The sequence below is a fragment of the Fundulus heteroclitus genome, chromosome 4, assembly GCF_011125445.2.
Source record: "Fundulus heteroclitus isolate FHET01 chromosome 4, MU-UCD_Fhet_4.1, whole genome shotgun sequence".
Classification (NCBI taxonomy): Eukaryota; Metazoa; Chordata; class Actinopteri; order Cyprinodontiformes; family Fundulidae; genus Fundulus; species Fundulus heteroclitus.
Window position 1 is genome coordinate 13325338 of NC_046364.1, and position 26912 is coordinate 13352249.

The following is a 26912-nucleotide window of genomic DNA, read 5'->3' on the forward strand; positions in this document are numbered from 1 at the left end:
TAAACACATCACGATGTGTGATTTCTTTAAATCATGCTATATCCAGGGTAAGTCTGTAATGATCTGACAAGTCAAGCAAGAGAAAGGATTCTTTAGTCAAGGTTTGAAAGATCTTGACGAGGACTGCTTCTTACTTCATCATAAATTTCTTGCACAATATCTGTCATCATATCTATTTCTATCACATTCAAAGACATCGCTTTTGTTTTTTTCTCTCTCGCTTTTTCTCTTTGTTTTTTTCTAATGAAGGCATACGTGTAAACTTATCTTTAACTGTAAAAAACAAAAACAAACAAACCAAAAAAAAAAACAAAAAAACAATAAGACGATAAAAGCAAATAAATATTGGAAGGGGCTTGGTTTGTGCCCTAAGTAGCAAGTAATAAATGCATAATTAACTTTTTTTTTCCATTGCAGACTACATCTTTCACAATGGAATCTAAATAATAATATCTATTTATCTATCTATCTATCTATCTATCTATCTATCTATCTATCTATCTATCTATCTATCTATCTATCTATCTATCTATCTATCTATCTATCTATCTATCTATCTATCTATCTATCTATCTATCTATCTATCTATCTATCTATCTATCTATCTATCTATCTATCTATCTATCTATCTATCTATCTATCTCTCTCTCTCTCTCTCTCTCTCTCTCTCTCTCTCTCTATATATATATATATATATATATATATATATATATATATATATATATATATAGAGAGAGAGAGAGAGAGAGAGAGAGAGAGATTCTTTACAGTTGCCCAAAATATTTTCAGTAAAGATAACATGTGACTTTTTACTCTTCAGTCACTTGAAATAAATCAGAAGTCGCTCTCTCTCTCACACACACAAGCACACACGCACTCGTTAAACCCATGAAATATTCATTTCATCATTTTGAGCTTTGTGCCACAGTGAGAACAAATGCAGCGCAAACAAATAACATTATACAGCTAGACGCACATTCAGTGCAGCCACCATTGTGATCTCTACCCAGCATTCATGTTTGCTCAATGTGATCTCTCTAACTGTTGTGTTGCAGACATACATCCGTTCTAAACATCCATAGATATAAGTGCAAAGAAGGAAAGACAGGAAATAAAATGACCCAATATGCTCCTTAAGTTGTAGCTTCAAAAAGCTATACTTTCAAGTACAGACATGGTCTAAAAGTACCCTTATTGTGTAAACATACTCACTATTAAGTTTTATAATTACCCATGGTGGGAGTTCAGAAGAGTCCAGCCAATAAAACTACCATTTAGACTGTTATTCCTGCTTTAAACTGGTTAAGTGCCCCCAGACAGTGGAATGAAACTCAGCTGTGCATCAGGGTCTACAGAGTGGGAATACCACGCAGACAGACAAGCTTTGTATTGAGGCAAAGCTGATAGGTCTGGCAACTGTGTCCTGTTTGGCATTTAAAACACCTCTGCTCACTCCTGTGTCGTGGGAGAAGTGACGGACCTGACAGGCTCAGTCTCCTGGGAACCACTGGGCCTCTTTCCAATCTCTGTGGGTCAGTGCGGGGGTGAGACGCCAGTGAGGAGCTTCTGGCTAGAAACACTAATTATCATGACTGCCTTGCGTTTAGCTGTACTGTGTTTGGCGTGAGGTAGCGTACACCTCCTGGTCACGCTGTCAGATACCTCACAGAACTGGCTCTAATTGTGGAGATTGTAAAGCTATGGGCGCTTAGGTTTAGCCTGCCATAGGCAACTCTCTGCATCATTGGCCTATCTAAATAAATGGGTAAACAAACCAATGTTAAATGTCCCTTCCCATGTTTAATGCTGATATTGCTTGTGTCTGTTTTCATGTATGGTCCCCCCACCCCTTTTTTTAATATGTGTTGAATCCTTTGATTGGGAAATCATAGAGCAGTCATGTTACTAAATGCACACATGCTAACACACACTGTATTGCCTCTGACCATACTCATAATAATTTAATATATGCCTGAAGGCAGAGTTTGAGGCAGTGGACAAATATAAATATTAATTAACACACCAGGGACTGAAACAGTGTGCAAAAAGCTTCTCTGCCTATTGGCTGCTGCCATATTAAAGAAACTCTGGTCAGCTTTTTAATGTGGTTTGGAATATGCATTAGGACTTCAAACATTAACTTCTGAAGTTAACATCTTCCCACTGATATTGAAAGTTTAAGCTGTAAAACAGTTAAACTTGCTTTGAGTGTATAATGAAATTCCACCCGATGAAATTCCACTGTCTTTTTGATATAGTTTTTAGACACAATAAATGCCTTAGTAGAGTTCATTTGAAAAGTTTAAAGCTCTTTTTAAGTGAAGAAAATTATATGTTTTTACATGGAGAATTTTACGTAAAAGTATTCTATTCTTTCACACTTAAGGGCTCAGTACCATAGGATCTCAGTACTGAAGTATTGAGTGCCAATAATTTGGCCTTGGTTGATGGGTCTAAGGACTCTTTGGAGCTGCTCACTCCCACATTGCCTGACTTCATTATATATCATAGTCTGTAAGTGGGCAGGGTGTGACAGCGTCTAGTAAAAAAAACAGGCTTTGTCCTGACATTGACCACTTTTACCCTCCTCAAGTGTATGTCAGCCACATACTAGCCAACACATTAATCCTACATTTACATGTACTTACAGCTGAATTTAGTCAATTTTATTAATCATAAATTAAAGCTACAAGCTGAGCTGTAGATTGACAGGACTATTGCATGAATTGCCAGATCAAATACTTGATTATGCAAATAAATTACCAGATTTATTCTCCAAATTACTTAAACGTTTAGTTATCTGTCTCACTTCTATGCAGACATGTATGTGACAGCAATATGCACTAATCTCTGACTTAACCACAGCACTCAGGGGCTCAAGTTTCGATCCCATATTACAACACAGCTTGTCAGTGGAAAGGCTCAAGCGCAAATTACAGGAGTTTTACTCGTGACTGAACCACATCTCCGGACAGGTGTAAAGGCATACACGTTCATCTCAGCTCCTCAGTACGAGAATTACAAAGTCTCACTCACTCACACACACGAACGCACGCACACACACGCACGCACACACAATAAGCTCTCTCATCTCTGGCAAGGAGAGAACTGAGGTGCTAAGGTGGAGGGAAGACAGATGGGTAGGAGTTGTGCCTGCCAGCTGCCTATACTGGTTTGCTCTGTACTATCACAGTTTGGCTCAGATTTCTTGTAAGACTGGCTCATACAGCAAAAGTTAAGACTACAGTGTGGCACACAATGCTTGTGTTGTAAATTCTCTGGTTAGCACCCGGACACCTTCAAATCTAGGAAAAAGAAGCAACTAACTGACTGATCATGGATTCAAAAATAGTAAGAAAGGATGTGCATTTTTTTGTGAAAGCTGTCGGTTTATTCACAAGATATCAGAAAAAAGGACACAATAAGTTGGGCAAAGGTGGGCAAAAAAAGCTTGTAGCATGGGGTTTACACAGGGTTTACAAGGTCAGTGGCTTTCATGTAAAAAAACGCATATTCCTTTAATTTGTCAAATCGAAAAATAAAAGAAAACATCATCATTTGTGCTGCTCTGTATTACAGTATTTAACAGTACTTATTCTAGTATTGCACTGTATTAAGCTCCAACTACCTTTGTATAATAATAATACATTTTATTTATAGGCTCCTTTCTAGACACTCAAGGTCACCATACATTGGTTAAACACAATGCTACACAAACAATAATAAAAAGTGATCTTAAAGCAAAAATTAAAAATCAGATTAAAATGACACATTGCAAATGAAATCATGGGTAATATGCAGTTTTGAACAGGTAGGTTTTGAGCTTGGATTTGAAGTGTGGGATTGAAGTACTGAGTTGTGGAGGTAGACAGTTCCAAAGGCGAGGTACAGAGTGGCTGAATGCTCTGCTCCCCATGGTGGTGAGACGGGCAGGTAGGGCAGTCCGGCGGATAGAGGAGGAGGATCGGAGAGTGCGTAGCACATGGAGGAGATTAGACATGCAGGGAGGGGCGAGGCTGTGAATTGACTTAAATCCTAAGAGGAGGATTTTAAACTGAATTTGTAGTTTATCATCAGCTCAGTTAGAGAAAAGCATCCTCACAGCATGATGTTACCATCACCATGCTTCACTTCGGGGGTGGTTTGTTCAGAGTAGTACACAAAGTTTTAAAGCACACACACAGTATTTTTGCATGTGGTCCAAATAAGTTCAGTGTTTTTTTTCTGCATGTCTGCTTAGTCAGCTACATGGATAGTAGCAAACTGCAAACAGGATCTCTTATTACTGTCTTGGAATAATGGCTTTTTTAGTGCATGTTTTGTCTTTATTGGTCCTTTAGAGATAAGGCTGATTCAGTGTTGGTGCTGAATATGCATCTAACATGGTTTGGAATGATAAAAAGAACAAAATTAATGATGCTGAATTGCCTCCATTCGTGTAAATAAAAAATGATAATTGCACATCAGAAAACTAAATTTTATTATCACAACCACAAGACTTGTAATTTCATAAAAGTTATAATAGTGACTAAAAGAGGAATGTAGAGGTATGTGCACAATCTAATAAAAACATGAATAACAAGGCATGTCTTGTTCATACAGTTTAATAATAAAATTACTCACTACCTTTTCTTTTTTTCAGAATTAAATGTGGATATGCTGACTTGTTTTTAAGTTAAAAGTTTGTGTTCAGCCTCTGCAGCATTGCCCTCAGTAACTTGTAGTGTAAACTCTTTATCAGAGTCACAGTGTCTACCATGCAAAATTGCAGCTTGTAATGGCAGATAGATTAAAAGGAATCACTCTCACCTAGTGGCAAATTCCACACCAGTAAGCAACAAATGCCCTGCCAAGCTCTCAGTGACATTTCCAGGGATTAGCTCATAATGTTAGAGCTGAGGCAGGAGCCACTAGGAGGGACAGCAGCTAAGGATAGCAACTCTGTCCAATTCCCCTGACACACACACACACACACACACACACACAAACATACATACATTTTGTAAAAAAATAAATTTTGATGAAGAAAAAAATAATACACATTGTTTTTACCAAAAGTAGGTTGTGAGAAACACAGCCACATTTTTTGGCAGTTGTGCGGTGAGAGCAAAACAGGCTTATCCAGATGTAAAGATGAACAGATGTGTATGTCAAAATATTAGTTTTTCAAATGATCGTCATATGCAGGGAAATTCCGGATGCGGGCTTTATTTTTAGTCGGTGAGTGACAACCCGAGCCTTGTTTTATAGCTTGTCTGTTATGCTCTGTTTCGCAAGGCCAATAACTGGCAACTTGCTGCTGCACTCGTTTATTACAGCTTTTTAGTTTAATGTTGTTCTCCTTCAGTCAAAGTGTAGCTTGAATTAGTCAGAATTCCTGTTTTCTTTGATCTGTTTTTGCTCTCTCAATCTGCTTTCAAATGTATGGCGATGTGGCGCGAAAAAGGAATAAAATGAAAACAATGCAATGTCACAAGTGTTCTCAGTGCCAAATCAAGGGTGTGACAAAAAAACAACAATAATGTAACAGCTGCCGATGGTGACGTGGTCTGGGGGGTGATGCATGGAGAACGCTAAGGTGTGGATGATATGCAGAGAGAGGGACCTATGTGACAGATTCTGCAGTTTTATTCCAAAATGCTGCAGCTTGAAATGTAGGCGTAACAGCCACGGCATCGGCTGAGTCAAAATACTGTCAATCAGCCGTCAGTCTGCTCGGATTGAGTGATGATGACTGACAGCTAAATGCTCGGCTTGGGAACTGCACACTCTTACCCTACACCTCTAATGTTTAGGAGCTCAGTGCATTCTTGTAATTAAAGGTTGCCATAGCCTGATCTAGTGCAAAGCAAAACTTGATCTTGACATTTCTGGTGCTGCATGTATAGTTATCTGAACTCCAGCTTAACTCAGGGGAATTGTATGGTATTAATGTGTATTATTCACTTGAAAATCACCATTTGTATTGAATGCATCCCTCAAGCTTTGTCGTTACACACCCTTGTCTTTTTACCACCAGATTGCAAGTAATTGTTTTGGTCTTCTTAAGTTTAATACATTTAAATTAACAAACCTTTTCTTAGATGACAAACAAACACCATGAAACTGTCCGCTTTTGGTTAAATCTGACTCTCTGTTTTGACTGTCAGAATGCCCTCCTGGAGAGGCAGATTGTGAGCAATCTTTTCTCCTCTGAAACTTGCTTTATTTTGTCAATGACCTTTTACCTTCTATCACTTGCAGGATCAGTATGCATTCTCCTCTCAGAGTGATTACTTCTCACCCTGTCAGCTCACCTTGACTTCACCTGTCATCCCTCCATCTATTTTCAACGTGATATTTTCTTTCTTGCCTCTTATTAGTTGTGCCCATCTGAGGTCTCTGCTGAGTACTCAAATATCAGTCTCCTTTCCTTCACTCACTGACACTCTGACACATCCGCACACACAAATGCACGCTTGCACTTACCTTCACATGCCAAACACAGTTAGAATTTTGGCAGTTTTTTATAAAACAATCTTGAATCTCATTGCTGTTTGTTATCTTCTCTCAAATCTCCCTCAAATGCTTTTATGTTCAGTAGTTAATGATGGTTGCTTTCAGATTTCACAAACATAAGGTATTTACTGACTAAAAAGTAGTGTGCTCTATTTGTTGTGATAATAACCCAATAGCAGAAAAAGCCTAATTACACACCCAACAGTTTCACTTGAAAATGGAGTAAAGAAGGAATATGTTTGGTATCTCCAAAGCAATCTGACCTATAGATTTTCTAATAAAAAATGCCACAATGAGGATAAAAGGTTTTGGGCAAGAAACTGCACACCTCTATCATCCTAGACTAAGAGTGTGCTAAGGTTTTTACAAGGTTACCTGTTCCAAATCCTATATTACAAATAAAAGTGTTACCTACTGATGCCCTCAGGCTGCAGTTTCTCTTTGAAACATCTGTCTGTTTTGCTCAACAAAGAAATATTGCATGAATTTAGATCTCTTAGTTTTGCAATCTGTGCAGCCACTTTAGGCAGGTCTGAGTATGTGCATCCATGGTGTACAATCAGTCCCATCAATCTATAATATATACTATTGTACTGCATTCAAAATGTAGTGTAAGAAAGTATGCAGGTAATACAAATAAAGTGTTTTACCACTCTGTAAACTGACATTCTATGGTCAAAGATGAGCAGTAAAAATGTCTTATCTAGCTGCTGTCACAATGTTTGCTTTTTGTTTGCCACACGTTGACATTAAAAAAAAGGTTTTCATGAAGGTTAAAACGTTAAGAAACATAGTTCATTTTATAAAACATCCAAATATGTCACAGATATAATAATAATCATCTTTATTTTCATTGCAACATACCTTCCAATGACATTTTGCATTTAACCAGTCCCTTTTAGGGAGCAGTGGGCTGCCACTGTGAGGTACCCTGGAAGCATTCTGGTATTTGAATCAGATACTTGTGGCCTTCTCAGAGCGCAAGCGTGCTGCTCTAACCACTAGGCAAGGTACATGTTGCTTATGATGTGCTCTTGTTACGTGTATAGTAGGCCTTGGGCCAGAATCTGTAGGATGTCTCCAAAGAACTTTGGTATAAACTGTCAGGGGGCAACTTTCTTGCACTTGGATCAGTTGATACAGATGGCAGTGATCTCAAAAAAACAATATTCCCGCGTTTTCACTTGCACATTAATAAGTTACAGCCAATAAAATATATAAACCATTGCGCTCCGGTCCAAGAGGTCACATGATTCGAGTTTTGCTGCTCAGCCAATCAGATCGCCGTATTGTCAGCTGTCCGAGTTCAACCAGTCCATTATGGCTGCGCCCGTACGGGCGAGCGTAAGCCGAGGAAGCCAAAAGTCAGCAGGACTCCAAAAAGAGCCAGATCCTGAACCAACATGCCATGCTAACACCCGATCAAAAGTATGACGCTTGAAAAGTGCTGAAGGTAGGCACATTATCAGATTGATAATGTGCTGAAGGGAGAGAGCTACATATTATCAATCTGGCTTGCCAGGTTATATATTTTGATAACTGATAGAAATACACTGTATTGTGACCAATCATAATTCCAAATATCAAATAAAACCCTTTTTTGTTGTGTCTTTTTGTACAGCAAGTTTTATTTAAACTATATATTTAATATTTTTTGTGCATACAGAGATTTTAAATTGAATTAATATATTAAGTGCTTCAATAGTGTATTTATAAGACAGGAATGAAAAATTATGAAGGTCTACATATGTCTATGGATTTATAGAACAGAACACACACACACACACACACACACACACACACACACACACACACACACACACACACACACACACACACACACACACACACACACACACACACACACATATAGAGCTTTCTTAGTCTTGTAAAATTAATGTTCCTTCGTATTTTTGCCTTTGATTGAAGATACACAGTTTTACTGAGATCTATGAAAATCTGGCTGCTTTCACTGTTTTCTTATTTTTTGCTGTGCATCTAGAAAGGCAGCTGCTAAAGGATTGTTTTGTCTGGTATTTAAACTGCTCTTTCTCTTACCACATGATTATTGGTTTCCATAACAACAAGGACAGAAATCACAAAAAGCAGGTAAATAGTACTTGATAAGGGAATATTATTCCAATAACTCAACCATTTTAAAACAATACAGTATTGAAGTACAAGCAACTAACGTTCATTGTGCAGGAGTAACTATAATGAACAATTTACTATAAGAATATTGCAAGTTTGAATATTCAGCACACACATTAAGACTGCACAATCCATTAAATAACAACAGTAAACATGTTGCCCTCTACAATTTTAAGTCCTTGTCAACCTGTCACAACTGGAAATGTCAGCAATGTTGACCCCTAATTGTTGATCTGCCTTCAGCTATTCAGTGTCATTTTTAATACTAGAATGTAGCAGTGAGATCTTTCATTCCACCAAGTTGTGTCAAAATTACATTGAGGGTTTGTGAGTTATAGCACAGGACACACGGCAGTGCACACAAATGAGTTAGTGTTAGTTATTTGTGTGTTAGCATGTTTTTAACACAAAGTTTAAAACTACATTGACACATCAGCCAGGTGATCAGGTGTAATTTATCTTCACCAAAAAAAAAAAAAAAATCACAATTTATTTTGCTGTTAACAGAGAAGTTTCTCTAACTTGATATCCACACATTTGTGTAATTTAGGCTCATATCTGGGATGAAACTGGACAAGGTAGTATAATGGGTTAAATTCAGTTCAATTCAATTCAATTTTATTTATATAGCGGCAATTCCCAACACATTTCTTCCCAAGGCACTTTACAAAGTCAAATTCAGTCAAATCATACAGCTTCAGCCAAAAGTTTCCTATCTAAGGAAGCTCAGCAGATTGCATCAAGTTTTGACAAGCAGCATTTTCTCCTCCTGAAAGAGCGTAGAGCCACAGTGGACAGTCGTCTGCATTATCGATGGCTTTGCAGCAATCCCTCATACTGAGCATGCATGAAGTCACAGTGGAGGGAATACTCCCCTTTAACAGGGAGGAAAAACCTCCAGCAGCACCAGGCTCAGTGTGAATGGTAATCTGCCTCAACCGACTGGGGGTTAGAGAAGACAGAGCAGCGACATAAAAAGCACAGAAGCACACGTTGATCCTGGAATACTTTCTGATCCAAAGATTATGACTTCTGTCTGGTCAGAATTTAAAAGATGGAAATTTAAAGTCATCCAGCTATTGATTTCATCAAAACATGTGTGTAGTCAAAGTAATTGATTGGATTCATCAGGATTTATATATAAATATAGCTGGATGTCATCAGCATAACAGTGGAAATTATCCCCATGCTGTCTTATAATTTTATCAATCGGAAGCATATATATAATAAAGGGAATTGTCCCAAGGACTGAACCCTGGGGTACTCCACAAGTGACCCTAGAGCTTGAAGATTTATTACTAACATGACCAAAATAGAATCTGTCAGACAGATAAGATTTAAACCAGCCTAATGCTCATCCCTTAATCCCTACAGTATGTTTAAGTCTTTCTAGGATAATATTGTCCATCCATCCATTTTCCGAGACGCCTATCCATGTTAGGGTCGCGAGGAGTGCTGATGCTTATCTCCAGCTGTCAATGGGCGAGAGGCGGGTTACACCCTGGACAGTCTATCGCAGGGCAACACAGACAGACAGGACAAACAACCATTCTCGCACACACTCACACTTAAGGACAATTGAGAGAGGCCAATTAACCTAACAGTCATGTTTTTAGACTGTGGGAAGAAGCCGGAGTACCCGGAGAGAATCCATGCATGCACAGGGAGAACATGCAAAATCCATGCAGAAAGATGGACTCGAACCCAGTGCTACCCAATGCTGCCACTGTGCAGCCCTGAAGAATATTGTGATCAACAAATATCAAATTCAGCACCGGGATCCAACAGAACAAGTAAAGACACAAGTCCATTATCTGATAGTGCCAGTATATATATATATATATATATATATATATATATATATATATATATATATATATATATATATATATATATATATTATATACATTTTAAACAACACTTTTCCATTTTCCATTAGAAGAAAATACAGTTTTGTCCATAATTATTTATATACCTGGCAAATTTAGTAGTCTGTTCATTTTACCAACTCATTTATCAGGAAGAAAAGAGAACAAGGTTTCATTTACATGTTAAACCTGTATTATCATGCGCACCTGGGAAACATGAATATGTAATTCAACCTTTTATTTACCTGAGGCCTTACAAACATCTGTCAGTGTTCTCAGTGCAAGGCTCTGAATTCCAAATTGGCAAATTTCTGCAATTAACCACAAGGCATCAGCTCAGTTCCTAGTCATTTTTCCCCTGAACTAAACACCATATGCTTCTCTGAGCAATGTCCCCTTTAAACACACACACACACACACACACACACACACACACACACACACACGCATTAACCTGTCTGCCTTTACACTCACACACATGTGCATTAGGATACAATTCCGACGGAGTCTGAAAGGATTCATCACTGTGACAGTGCCGCGTCAACACGTTTTTCAGTTTGTCAGAAGTCCCTCTCTCAGCACTTGTTCCTAACTTCTCCATGGTTTCCTCTGGTGTATTGCACTGAGTCTCGCTCAAAGCACATGTTGGGGGATTAGTCCCTATCACAGCACTCACTACCCCCAGATCAGTTCACCAGGGTTAAGGTGCAGCTTTCTCTGAAGATACCGTTTTTATTGTGTGAAGTCTCGTGGTGACATGCAATAGGAGACCAGTCAGAGTGGATCTTTAATGCTCTGATAACCTATTTAAGTTGCTGCCTGAGTATAAATACTCACTCTCTTGCGCTCTCTTTCTCCTTGTCTGTCTTTTCAGGCCAGCAGGTTATTTGCAAATGTCTGCAAATGTTCATACCAGTATTTGTCATTTTAAATTCACATTGGACTGCTTTTACACTAAAAGTATAACCAGACCTTAAAAGGCTGGGTGATACTTTGTATTTCATTGCAATTCAAAAATATTTTATTCATCCTAAACGTCAATTAAATGTTGTTGTAACTCCTAATAAACACGTTTCTTCAAAGTGTGGTTGTAAATGGTGATGGCTTTGGGCAGGAAAGATCCCCTGTAGTAGTCAGAATTACAACAGTCCCAAAGAAGCCTATGATGGAAAGCACATTTTTGTCGTATGACATGTCTTGTGATGAGGATGCTCAGGGTTGTCTGTAATGTTCTTAACTTCATGCACAATCCTTCTTTGTAAAATAATCTCCAGAGATTCCAGAGCAGTTCCCAAAAAAGAGGCAGCCTTCTTTTTCAGCTTGTTTCATTGCAGGTTACAGGTAATAACCAATATTAAATAAAAATAAATAAATAAGTGGCCAAAAGTTAAACAGTGCTGCTTTAGGAGGACTGTCAAGCAAAAATGTGGAGGAGCTTCACAAGGATTGGACTGAGGGTGGAGTCAACGCAATGTGTACCTGTATAGATACAAACGGCACCGAGCTGATTTATTGTAATGCACTTTTTCCTTCCATGAAACAAACTGGATAGGATACAGTATAACTCAAAGTTGCCGGAATTAGCATTTTTTCAAATAACAGAGAATATTATCATTCCTAGCAGTGAGATGTGACGGCTGTCATATTTTCTCCTACCTATTGTGATTAATCATTGGCATAGAAGATGCTCTTCATTAGCCCACCCGTCTGCTCACCCTGGATGCTGGCACCGGCTGCAACAACAATGACTGAGACTACTCTCAGACAATGTTTACTAGCTGACAGCAGCACCCAGCGCTCTCTGTATGCTCCAGCAAGCATTTCTATTTAGCTCACTTCTGAAGCTGCTGCCTAATTTCTCTTTGGAGACAGAAATCCTTTAAACCCCATTGTATCCTGGGGCAACATATTTACTGAGGGGCTGGCTTTCCAATACCTGAGAGAGATTAACACTGCTCCCTGATTTATGAATCCATGCCACCCACCCACAGGCTTGGTCAGGGGCCCTAGCTACTCTACTCTGCTACTTCCTCTTCACACAGTGGGATTTAGGTATCAGAGGGAACACAAAAACGCACATACACTTTCCTAAGCACAGCAAAACTGGGTTTAAGGAAATTTGGAACTGTGAATATCCATCACTCTGAATTTCCCTTTTAAACCATGGCATTGTTAATAAGTAAAACTTATAAATTAGATAAATTTTCTTTAATCTCTTGAAAATTATGCCTCTGCATTTATGAAATACCATTCAAGTTTAATTGAAATGACACACAGGGTTTGTAGTGGCAGCAGGTAGCCACAGTAAACAGATTTGCAGCTGACACCTAACATTTTGCACACCATCATCTGAAAGGTATCTCAGGCTGTCTGTGACTGAGGTGGCCGGATGGTTGCCAGACTGAATAGTAGTCTGGTGTTTGTTTATCCTGAATTGTCAATTGCTGGGCATCTGCACTACAGGAACAACAAAGCCGTTGGCAAGTGTGTCAGTGTAGTTGTCTGTTATGCGTATTCAAATGAGAGAGCTTCTAAATTGCCCTAATTACCACAATAAAGAATTAATAAAATGCATAGTGTATGTATTTATTTAAAAAAATGTGTGCAACCTTAAAACCAGGCAGTTATAGGGCTCTTATTTATCTTTGCAATATAGGACTTATGGAAAAGTCATATGTTGAGGGCTTATGGTGTTTGAAAAATATAATAAATGGATTGTCTCAACAGCTACACAGTCCGTAGTGCTAAAGATTTATTTGTGTGTTTCTTGTATTTCATTTGGGACCTTTTTCATGTATTTCCACACCCTTTTTTAAAATTCTCTAATACTTAATGAACCTGTTTTGTTTAGGTGACTTTTCATTGAAATGTCTATTATATCTGCAAATTGACAGTAGGATACAGCATGTAAAATGTATACAGGCTCCCTGCCCTCCAATTATCCGTAGAGTGATGGCAGATTGTACTCATTATTTACTCTTCATTAGCAGTATTCTACCACTGTTCTTTGCTTATGGTAAGCTATTAGTGTAAGGCAAACAAGATATTTTGACAGATTTTGACATACACAGAATCACAGAGTTAAGTTAATAGCTAAGAAATAATAGAGAATAATGAGTGTAGTACTGGCATACACATTAAAAAGTAAAGCAATGCAGTAAGTATGCAACTCAGGCATAAGAAGCAAAGGAGCATCAATTCTGTCTAACTCGGGTTTAAATGTTTAATCTCTAGCAAAAGCCTTACTCTTATCTCCACTTCACTGCTACTTAGTGGTCGGTGAGCTTTTCGTTTTAACTTTATTTGCTATAGGGTTCAGGATGAATGCTCAGGGCTTTGTTTTACCATCACATTATGGCAATAGTTTCCGTGTGTGGATTACTTCAACTTCAAATGCCTTTGTCTGTGACACTAAAGTGCATTCTTCCACTTCAGTAGCTCATCAAGAGTGCTGCAGTCTTTTTTATTGTTCAACTAAAGTCAAGGTTTATCAACTCACAGCTTATTTTCCAAAAACTGAACAACTACTGCTCGAAAGTTCAACTCCGAGTTGTGCCCAGGAGTAATATACACACAGCAAGCAAATAATTCAAGCCTTTGCCAAAGTCCTTATTTTCCGTTCTAAATTTTTTTGTTTTTTGTTTTTTTATTTTATCTCTAAAATATAAAAGTAAAATTCCTGCTATAATTTAGAACAATATTCAGAAATGAATTAATAGCATCATAAAATAATTACTTGCCCAATAAATAGTTTAACAAGTGATTTAATGTATCATTCAATGCAACAGAATAAAAAGAAACGATGTATTCGATACCTCATCAAAATATAAATTAATCTTTTAATTTCAACCTTCAGTTATCATAATTTATCTATCCTCCCTTGTTCTTGTTTGGTTGTTTTCTTATATTTTTGACAGTTGTGCATTTTTAATAGATATTATTTTCCCCTGTCCATTTATTTCTTCATATTTATTTGATCACAGCATATTTAAAAAATGTACTTAAGACATTTTATTTTCTCCCTTTAATTCTTAAATAAAGATGTATTTTCTCCCCTAATACCTCCCTGTTTGAATTTATTTCCCGAGGGATTTCCCTCAGCCCATCTTTTTTTTTGTCCAATCCTTGGTTGCTGGCTTGTCCTTTCCGTCTCAACATGCATCAGCAAATGTACAAATAAAGGTATTAGAACAAATTCTGTAGAAAAATATAATTAATGCTTTTGAGTGATGTGTGATTTTTCACTCTTAATTTTACTTTTAGTATTTGTTTGTTTATTAGTTTATGTTTGAAAAGGAGGCAGTTAAACAAAGCCAACTTTTAAACAGGAACAGCAGTAAAATAAAAAAAAAACCTTCTTTGTGTAGAATTGGCTTTCCTGATGTTACATTAAGAATAACTCAAAATTTATTTCAGATTTCTAACTGTTGGAAGGTATTTTTGTATGTTTTGAGGTTATGAAGCCTAATTGAACCCTACTTGTGACATTTGACTTGGTGTAGAATGAAATCAGACTAAACCTTTTTAGGTCAGTTATGATTACCAGAATTATTCATATTTAGTCATATTAGATAAACTAGAAAACTATTTAACAGTTCATTTATTTTAGTCACTGTTTGTGTGATTGTGTCTACTACTATTACTTGCTGCAAATGAATTGCCCTTCGTGGACCTTATAAAGTAAAGTTTGAGTCTAAGTCAATTCATTGAGGGTAACAGAGTATATAGATTAACACAGACTGATGATGTTTTAAAGCCTTTATTTTTGTAAATTATGATTTTTTTTCTCACTTCCAGCAAATGAAGTTTAGACAAAAGTTCAGTCTGGAAGACTCACCCATCCACTGATCGCCTCAGCAAGCGTCTGCACGCCAGCCAATCTGCATCACTTCCTCATCCTGCCATCCAATCCGACTGCTTATAAGGCACTGGGCCTCTCCTCCTCCACCCGCATCCAGCCACCTCCACCCCATCTCCTCCTTCATGCTGACAAGATTCACCTGACTACTTCTCCCCTACGGCCTCCACCACCAGTGTCCGGACCATGGGGGGAAGACTTCACTAGTCCTAATCCTAAAATAAACATCCAAGCTCACTGACATTTGCAGCTTTCACATCCTCTGCCAGAAAGCTACATAGAACGTTTCTAATTTATGTCAATAAATCTCTCTAGTTGCCTCTTTTTGTCTGTTTAAGTCTCTCCAGATTGAAATAAAACCACAGCATTTAAGACATTTTCAGACAGAAATTGAGGCTTAATTAAAGGTATGTTTAATACTGGCTTAAAAGTTTTGTTTTTTTGTTTGAAAATGTATGTTTAATCTGAAAAACAAGTCTCCTAAAAATGCATATTCTAATTTATTGAGGACTATTTGCTCAATAAATTAAACTATCTACTTTCTTCAAAGTTAAAAATACAAACAAAAATAAATCAGGCATGCTATCAAACGAGAATTGTGGATCTCCTTATTTGATTCTACCTTGAGTTCAATTCTCAAATGCTTCACGGCAACACATTCCATTGTTCAGTGTTTTCAAGTAATTGTATGCTGGCAAAAGATTTTGGGAATGTCTAAACTTCATAATATTCAGGAAGATGATTCTCTGTACCTGAGATATACACGTTGTGGTGCAAAATTTTTGTATGAATCCCAGAACAAAAGCAAAATAAATTGTGAATATGCTCTCAGAATCTGATAAGACAGTCTCACTGTCCACAGAGAAATAATTCCTGCAGTGAGGCAGGCTTAATGGCCACTCTCCAAGGAAGAAGCCATTACACTGAAAGCAACATAAAAAGTCAGATTAAAGTTTTTGAATAAACTCGGGCCCTGCGACAGACTGGCGACCTGTCCAGGGTGTACCCCGCCTCTCGCCCGGTGAACGCTGGAGACAGGCACCAGCAACCCCCGCGACCCCATGAGGGATTAAGCGGTTTAGAAAATGGATGGATGGATGGATGGATGAATAAACTCGGGGGCATAGTTTAATGGTTCCGGCCTGACTGACTGCATGATCTCTCACATTCCTCCTGCACAGCTGCAATCAAGCTCATCTGATACACATGTGAACCACCTCCCATGGCAATGTAATCAAGTAAATTCCCTTCACCTGTCATTATTTTCTCATCTCACTGTAAATCAATCCGCCCTTTGGCTATTAATAAAGTAACCAGAACCTGATGACAGAACTTGGGCACAAATGGGTCTTCCAAATACAGAACTCTTACCATAACATCAAATTGGTTAAAAAGTCACTTAAGAATAGTTTATTGAATGTTTTGAACTTTGTTTTTCATGAAGTCCTGATATCAATTCAGAGGCCTATTTCACTAAAGCTAAATTTGGAAATCCAGGTTAAGCGCTAAAGCCAGGCTTGAACTTGTGTGATCAATGCTTTTTGGCTTTATCCTTTTCACAAAGCCCAATCCAGGCTCAAGAAACGCGACTAAGTCAAACCAGGTGTAAGCAATCAAGCTAACTGCGCATCCCCAGCTGTCTACAAAAGACCATGAGGTCGATCCTATATTCACTGATGCTACAGTGGATGAGTTGTCTGCACCAATCTTTAAACCAAACAAGCAGGATCTTTTCATGGAGCCTTATGAGGAACTGAACCCCATCAGACTCAAGAAAGAAACACTGCTGCTATTACAAAGGAAAACACATTTGTTTGGAGCTACTTAAATTGCAAAACAAATGTTAAACCATTTTTTCCTGATACATCAGATTCTGACTCTAGAAGGCACTGATTCACTGACACATATTTCCTTAAGCAGTAGAGCAGTACAGAGGGATGGATGTTTTTCAGCAGACAGTTATTATGCCATATGCTCACCTGACATCAGATTTTGATAGTGACAGTACTTGACTGAATACCATTGTGTATCAGTGGTATGTTAATGGAGGCTGATAAAAAAACATAGAGATAAGTAAACAGTATCACTGACAGAACTCATTGGTTTCTAATTATTGTGACCAATAAAGCTCCAGGATTAACTAAGCCTGGCTGTTAGCCTGGTCAGAGGCAGGCTAGTTGCACAGAATAAATTGCCATAGTAAATTATGTGTTATTGCTTTTGTGCAACCAGGTCCAGACTTAATTAAGTCAGGATATCTGGAAAATCATGGCCTAATCCTCTATCTTGGTTTTGAGAAATAGGCCTCTGTTTAAAATGGATTGGCAGAGCAGAAATGTTTACACAAGCAAGGAAGGCTACAAATCAGATTTGTTTACACCAGATGAGAGAGCTAAAAGTCCCATAAACTATTGTGATAAGTTTGTGGAAAGATACATTAAATCTTTGATCCAAATTATTCAGTTTAAAAGGCAAATACAAAAATAAATGTACTTCTGAGTCTGAAAAAAATAAATAAAGGTATAGTCTAAATTATTATGGGAAAATGGAAATATCTGTATGGTAGATTCCTGATATTTAATGGTTCATATTTTTGCAAAAATTATAAATAAAATTCTAATTAACCAACCATTCAAGTTTTTTTCTGGCAGTAGCTTTTATTTGTTTTCCTTTCTGCTTTTGCATGTATTTGTCTAAAAACAATGTTCCAAGACTTTCCAATATCCATATTATTTTGATTTCTTGTCTTTAACATTGATAACATTAATTATCTTGGCCTTTAGTCAATAATGGTTGTTTAACCATCCCACAACAACATTGTTTTGCGACAACAGGTTTGGTTTGGCTATAAATAACTAGTAATAGTAGCAAAAGGCAATTATTTACAAAGTAAGTAATTATTAATCAAAATTAGGGAGTTGGGGCACCACTTGGTTACCAGAAAAGTATAGCCAAGAAGTTTGTAGTTTCTGTTAGTTTCTGTTTAATGACTACCTGCCTGGTGAGGTGTGGTACTACATAATGATTCATCAATGAGTGAATTTTGCACAAAGGCCTATTTCACAAAAGCCAAATTTGGAAATCCAGGATAAGAACTAAAGCCAGGCTTGAACTAGCATGACCAGTACATCTCAGCTTTATCTGTTTCACAAAACCCAATCCAGGTTCAGGAAACGCGCCTAACTCAAGCCAGGTGTAAGTAATCCAGCTAAATTTCTACAAAAGACCATGAGGTCGATCACAGATTTACTGATGCTACAATGGATGAGTTGTGTGTGCTAATCTTCAAACCAGACAAGCAACATCTTTTGATGGAGCCTTATTAGGAACTGAAGCATATCAGACTCAAGAAAGCAAACACTGCTGCTGTTATAAAGGAAAACACATTTGAAGTTACTTATATTGAAAAAAAGTTAAATGATTTTCTCTGATCTATCCAATTCTGACTCCAGAAGGTACTGTTTTGCCAACCCTTCCATAACTCCTGAAGCAGTAGAGCAGTATAGAGGGATGAAACTTTTTCAGCAGACAGCCTTTGCAATGTTCACCTCATATGAGATTTTAATAGTGGCATTAATTCTGAATACAAATATTTTTTGCATTTAAAACACTAAGCATAGACTTAAACAAATTGAAAGAAGTTCAAGTACATGAAATTACCTATTCATGCTAAAAATATATCAAATGACATAACATTATTTCGATTAACAGTCGTTAGGTCACTGAGTCTTATGGTTTGTATAGTTTTATTTAATTTATTTATTTTTCCTTTTGGGGTTGTGTGGTTGCGTATTTGGTGCACTTAAGGGGAAATATGTTTTTTCTGGTGGAGTCAGCAAAATAATGCCCCTGGAGTTGCAGAATTTCATGGAAATTGGTATAACACTGGACTTCATAGACAACACCTTTGTCTCCTCTCTACAAGACATCCAAAGAATCTTTGGCTTAGATTCTTTCCACAGAAGTTCAGACAGCCTGTTTCAGGCAGCAGGTTATATTCTCAGCTGGTACACAGTCACCAGACAGCAGAGAGTACTTTACTTTGGATCCAAGGTTTCTTCTGTGACGCAGTCTCCAAGATCAAGAGATTTAGACCTTAATTGTGACTCAATCTGCCAAAATTAGTTTTAAAATGGATGGTTAGATCACAGTAGATAAGTAGTGGAGGCTGCAAGTGTTTTTCCTTGTTTTTCCTCAGTTTGTCAGAGGAGGGAGGCAGGGTTATGGCATTCATGTGTGCTGTGCCAACAAGGGAAAATGACTTGTGTTATGAAGTGATAGAAAGTTCTGGTTTAACTAAGATTTCCCTGTTAAATAACTGCAATAATGATAGTTGAACGACAGGCATGTGTAATATGTCATTGCAGGATAAAGGAGTTGACAGTGGGCAGAAGTTATTCTTTTTAAAAAAATACCAAATCTTTCAAACTAAAATACCTGACACACCACCGTTAAAATGAGAACCTCCACAGATCATTCAAGTCGCTGCGAGCCACACAGGAGTAGACAGAGGAACCGCTTACGGCTCCCAAGCTAAGTTTTCGCAACTCTGTTCTATGAAGTCTGCAGCATTCCAGCTGTGACTCCTCCTTATTTAAAGCTGTTATGAAGATAGGTTAATACTGTGCATCCTGGGATTTAGAGTTTTTACCAGTTTCTTTTGTTATCTGTGTGTAGTTAAGTCCTTGTTCTCTGTCATGGTTGGGTCAAAAACTATTTACTATTTATTTGCAATCTGTTTTCATATATTATTTTAGTTTTCCTTTTAGCTGATTCATAATCCTTTGGAGGATATGTGGAGTGGTCATTTATTTGTTTTATTATGACTTCATTATGCAGCAACTGCAGAGAATTACTTCACTCTGTAATTGCAAAGGGACACCCAATGGTCCTTGAAGACATTCAGCATCTGATGACATAGTAACCTCTCCTTTTGTGGTTTATTTTATTTGTTTTATTAGAACAAGCTAATAAAGATAGAAACTTCAATTTCAAGTCAATACTCTGCACTTGTTAGGGTGGGAAATGAAAAGCACAATGAAATAGCAATGCATAAGTAATTCTTGTCCTCTAAAAGCATCTTAAAAATATCAGCATAATGCGCAGAACATGGTAAATACAAATTAAAAACAAGCAGTTTAAATCAAATATATTATTATGTGAGGACCAACAATCACAATAGAAAAAAAAGCGTATTCTAAGAAACTGAACTTTTGCTGCACAGCATGGGAAATGCAGTGTTAGGGCTGGTGAACTGTTATTTCCCTGGAGTGCGCCGAGTTTATTTCCTCAACTGCAACAGATTGGCATCTTCATGCAGCACAGTGGGCCACAGTGGGACAAATGGTAAAACAGAGGGTGCGGCGATACCAGTTCTGCAATGCAATAAAGTTTTAGAGAAACCACCTAGTGCATCTTGGGTAGTTCACCAGCAAACTACTTGGAGAACACATCAACTCCCATACGTGTCATAATATAGTAGTTATGTTTATTAAACCAAACCCTCTCCACAATCACAGAATCCATCATGGTCTATTATTTCAGCAGTTGTATTAAGTTTTGAGTAATGTTCTTGCACTGACAAGCTGATGAAGCAAATTGTGAGTAGAAAATAATAGTAATGGCAAATAGTCTTTAATTTGCTTTGACTGTTTCCACTTACTTTAAGTAAAGTATGACTATTAATGATTGTTATATTATTAAATTACATAAGAAACACAGGTTGCTCTTAAGCCATGATGGACGTAAGTTTAGGAAATACACCACAATCATTTAAAGATTTAAAAATACTTTAACTAGAGTTGTAAGAGAATGTATTTACAGTAAATGCTGCTCTGACCTTTTTTAATGCTGCATATATTTTTGCACATGGGATATGGCTTCGTCACTTATTGACACGGCTTTGTTTTATAAAAAAGAACAAAATTAGACAAACATGTTAATATCTCAGCATGCACCCAAGGTCACTGCGGTGGGGATAAGGGGGGCATTGTAGCGAAGAGAAGAGGCACTGAAGAAGAAAGAGTAGCATTCCTGTAGTTAAGCTAGCTTGGAGGAGAATCGGAGCAGCAGTGACATAAAATACCACAAGGATTTATATAGAGATTTGACATGGAGCTATAAAGAGAACATATTTTGTTGTCAGTACATTTGTGCAAGTGCATACATACATAAGCCAGAACTGCTTACTGAGCTGCTGGTACACAGCACATTGGAATGAATGTGAGTGTCATGTTGAGTGTCACTGTAGTTTTGGTTAACATGTGAGGAGAGACAAGAATTTTACGCGTGTTGAGCAGAGAAGCATATTTTTTGTCATTGCTTTTGTTTTGATAAGTTTCATTCTAATATTCATAGGTCATATATATTTCCTGATGCATGCTTATGTCAACAAATTGCATGTGTTGCGTGTGGCTGTCAAACTGTTTCCATTTAAATCTCATATACCGCAATACTCGCCTGAGTGCTGAGTATTTTTTGGAAGTGAAAAGAAACATGGCAGAGCTCAACAGTAGTTTAGTCACATTATTTGCTCCAGTTTAACAAAGTTAAAAAAAGTCATTCTACCAGACTATCGTTTCAGACTTCCAACTCTTACTGCTTATTTAGTACAGCTTTCTTTTACATGAATACTGTAATGTTTGCTATTGCCTACACCTTCTCCAGTAGCAGATGGTATCAGTTTTGAAAATGGAGCAAAAGTTTCTTTCAGTACTTTGCACTGCTTGTGCACTGCCAAATGCAGATGTTCCTTGTGGTCTACTGTCATTACAAATTCGTGCACAAACTAGAATGTAACATCATACATGAGATTCACCTAGCATTCATGGTACATTTTGAATAAGCACTATAATGAGGCCAATAGCGTGGGTCCCCATTTAGTAACACATTGTATTTGCTTTTAATTCTTGCAAATTTGAATAGCAGTTGAAAGACATATTCTTTTTTTCTTTTAACATAATAATTTCCCATCTATATATCTCTCTTTATCTCTCTCTCTTTATCTCTCTCTCTCTCTCTATCTTTCTATCTATCTATCTATCTATCTATCTATCTATCTATCTATCTATCTATCTATCTATCTATCTATCTATCTATCTATCTATCTATCTATCTATATATGTGTGTATATGTATATATGTATATGTATAGATAGATAGTCTTCACTGTGTATAATTTAGTTTCATTTTCAAGGTTAGCGCACATTAACGTTTTGATGAATTTCCATTTAAAAGGTGGAAATAAAAATTAAAACATTTTATTCAGTTTCAGAATGGCTCTGGGAAAGGTTGAACAGTAGTTCTGTTGATCTACATGGAGATTTTTTTTTTCAAAAACCTGATTTCAACCATTGAAAAGCTAAAAGCTGGAGCTGCTTTTCTATTATGTGGTTTTGATACATGGTACATTACTTTCACTGTATTCTTTATGCTTTTGTGTTCATTGTGTGAGTGTTCTTAAAACTGGATGGGATTTATATAGAATATGATGTAGCAAGTTGCTTGAGATTTATTATTTCCCTTTTATACATTGACTAATCTGCATGTAAATTGCAATTCTCTGTGTTAAAAAAATACATTTAAGCAAATGAACATTATAGTGGCAGGTCTTTTTTTTTGTAGTCATCTGCTTTCTTTCTCTTTTTGCAACTCTGTTTTTACATGTTTGTTGTTATTATATTACTGCCAATACATTTGCAGTATCCAAACAAAAAAAAAATATATCAAAAAATAAATACAACCATCATTATCCTGACCGCTGTGTCTCTGATTAGAATCCACCTGTCTTTGTTATTTTATTCACTCTTCTGTTTAGCTGATTTTTTTTTCATAGCTTTGTTTCTTTGCATTTTTTTTAGTTTGGTTAGGCTTCCTCGATATCTTCAAGTCACAAAAAATAGAGCTCATCACTTTTTGTTCTTCTCAGCAATAAATAAGAGCGAACTCTAACTCTCTTAGCACCCACGTTGTAGACATGGTTAATTCAGATGAAAGCTGCAACCTACGTACGTCTCATTGCTCCCTGTATTACATGAATATAATTAGACAGTTCTCCTTTCTTCCACTGAAAGAAGGCAGAGCACTAGAGGTTATTCAATTAGTTCAACCAATTTTGTCTATGTATAGTCTGATACCTTTGCAGTCTAGTCTGAAAAAACAGACAATATTTGCATGTATCAACGTTTATTTTATCAACAGAGAATCATTTCAAATTAAGTAAAGACATTTAAAATTAAACAAAGACGGTTTACATGTTTTTTGTAAAAATGTTATACTTCAGGTCATTTTGTCTTTTACATTTCAACTTTTCTTAGACAAAAAAACAGCAAAATTGTTACTGTGAATGCAATCAGGAAAAGACCACCCACTGCCGACTTCTGCTCTAAAAATCATGAGAACATTTTCTGTACTGTGAGAATATAGTTTTTAAATTATCTTTGAACATAAATGTCACATGTCTTTTAGATACCATTTCCATTTGACAACAGTTAAAGCTTAAATAATACCCTTAGCACAGAAGAGAGTCTGTGGCTTATTAAGTCTGACAGACAGCAACAGAAAACTAGTTAACCTGAACACTGAGTTCATATATTTGAGAGTATCGCAGCAGGTAACACATCCCTCATTGACAAGACATAAAATCATTATCGTGCCAAGAAGCAGGTCAGTGATCAAAGAGCATTGCTGTCACTGTTAAGAGTTTGCCCACAGGCAAACAACAGTAACAAACAAACCCCCTTTTACCAGGACAGAGACAATGCCTAACCTGAAACAAATACATCCAATTAACGTGGTGAGGCTTCTCATGGGCACAACACAACCCATGCTACATTTCTTCATGTTTCTTTAAAATGAAGTGCTCTACAGCACGTAGTAGATCAAACACTTTTGCTTTTCCAATACATTAATGCTCAAAAAACAAGGAATGACTTCTTCAGCTCATCTGTCTCTGTCAACCACATACAAAACAACTAAATTAAATGAGTTAATTTTATCCAAAATATTAAAAAAACTTATTCAAGCATAGCTCATGGAGTCCAAATCAATATATATATATATATATATATATATATATATATATATATATATATATATATATATATATATATATATATATATATATATATATATATATATATATATATATATATATATATATACAGTGTATCAAATTAAATAAAAAGAAAATGCTGAAGATGCAGTCTATGTCAAGAAATGCCATTTGTTCTGTCCTGTAAATATCAAGATGTGAAATGCATTTTATTTTATTTAGCATATTTTTGCTGTAGTCAACGAGCTGCTTTTCAAAAAAAAATTAATATAATGTGCAGGTACAATTTTTTTATTTTTGAAATATTGAAATCTAGCGTACTAAATACACTGCTCACATTGTGTGTTGTGGGGTAGGATCCTTGTAAGCGTCGCGTGAACTAATTCAGAAAGTATTTTTTGATGCAAATGGACTGGCAGGTTTTACTGTATAACCCCTGCACATGGCAGGTCCACATGTAGCTCTGTGTGCAGAGACAGTGAGTCAGTACGTCTGAACTTTGCTCACTGAATGCTACTGCCAACTGTGACGGCATCTGCTAAGTTGGAGCCAGTACGGTATCATACAAACTCCCAGTTTATGCCAGGCATTTGTTTTTATGTACTGCTGGCTGCTTCAACCTCAGCAGGCTTGCTGGCATCGACCTTCGGGTGATGGGTTTGGTCTTTGGGCACACCTCACCTCTTAATGATAAAATGAGAAAACTGGGTCGGAGATGTACAATCCCACTAGAAATGGTGGGAAGTTAACATCTTCAGCTGAGTACCAAGATTTCCAACTGGGAAATCATCTCTAAATAAATCAAATGAGTTTCACAAATAGGTGAGGAGCCTTTGGGAGGCCCAGGTTTGCTCCTGGGAGGAATGAACAAGTCTGGATGATTAACTGCGAAATGAATGACCTGCTCATGTATCCACTAGAAACCTACTTGTGCAGTGAAATGACTCTAAATTAAATGATATTTGGTGTGTTGAGTCCTTTATAGAGACAGATGTTGTTTTTATGACAATTTATTATCTTTTTTCAAGAAGGGAAATGCAATTCAATTCTATTTTTTCAAAGTGAACTTGGGAACTGACATTCAAAATCCACTGTGTTGAGAAAAGAAGCAGTAATATGTCCCAGGAAATGTCTCCAAAACTGTTTAAAAAGATAAATAAAAATTAAGCAGAAACATTGTGTCATTGCGTAAAATTCTTCTTCAGACTTAATCAGCTTACAATAGAAAAATTAGCAAAATTACCATGATAAAGAAACAAATCTGAGGCAATCAGAAATGCACTGGGAAGCGATGATACAGAGATGTATTACAACTTACCCGAGTTGGGATCGGAGTTGCCATCAGCTTCGGTCCTCTTATCTGGGGAGGCCTGCTCGTAGAAGTCGTCTTGCGCCTGCACCAGAGGGAGAGGTTGTGTGAGGAGAGAGCCACTGCCTACAGGCTCGTGGTCCCCCAGACCGCTGTCACTGCAGCTCTCCTGAGAGCCATCCGGCAGGTGAAACGTGACGCGCCGCTGTGACTAGAACCAAGAGCACAAAACAGAGCCTCTGATGTTAGTGCTCTGCTCTGCCCCCTCAAAATGTTTCTTTTCACAGTATTTCTTTACATTGAGCCAAACATGCTCATGCTGCGTTGCACAGTGAGTACCAATCAGGATTTCAGTGTTAAAAATAATTTTGAATAAACGACGCAAAATTTTAGGGTTGCAAAACTGATTTTTGAATTTAAGGTCTACTTTGACCTGTTCTGGTTATTCATGGATAGGGGAGTTCAGGCATTGCAAATATAGTCACGTTTCACTGCACATTGACCACCCATAACCGCATGCAAATTCATTCAGCATGCACTCTTACAAAAAATGATTCAGGATGAAAAGTGAAAAGTTACATCTCTTTCATAAATACATAGTGTGATTAATGTGTAGCATAAATTAATGTGTAGCATAGTGTGATAGTTATTAAATTCCCCTGCCTTGCCGGGTGATACAATCATGTATCAAATCTGCAGCAGGAACATTAACAGCCTGATATTTTTGTTTGTCCTGTCAATTTGTTTATATAATGTCAAAGACAAAGTTTGCCCCAAAGCAAGAAAAACTTTCCCCTTATGGATTGTTCGTTTGGGATTCTGCACCGTCAACGATTAGAGATGTTTTGGATTGTACAAGTGTGTTTTTGGACAAGTCTTATAACCAGTTTTCTGACTGCAATAATTAACATTTTTCTCCATTCGAGTGAACAACTGTAGTACATTTAAAGACTTTTAAACACACATCATGTAGCAAAGCATTCCGAGTATTTCTCCTTGAGTACACAAGCTTCTTTTGTGCCTACGTGGGTGGCTGAATGAGAGCAGCTTTACTGTAAATTTGGTCTTAATGAAATGCAATGATCGCAAGCACTGGAAGTAAAACATAAGCAACATGATGAATAAACTAGCTGGAACCACATTGTAAAGGCCATGTAATGACGCAATTAACATTGCT

The 26912-nt window shown here is 37.1% G+C and overlaps 1 protein-coding gene across 4 annotated transcripts in view; it reads right to left on the reverse strand.

Annotated features, from left to right (window-relative positions):
* Positions 1 to 26912, reverse strand: part of LOC105934451 (protocadherin-9) — a 244499-nt gene that overhangs the window by 31604 nt on the left and 185983 nt on the right. For 2 of the 4 annotated variants that reach the window (XM_036136080.1, XM_036136079.1), the window contains one exon: positions 25745 to 25946. In XM_036136080.1, the coding sequence (XP_035991973.1) occupies positions 25745 to 25946 (202 nt within the window). The remainder of the gene's footprint in view (positions 1 to 25744; positions 25947 to 26912) is intronic. The other 2 variants (XM_036136082.1, XM_036136081.1) reach the window with 1 other exon arrangement.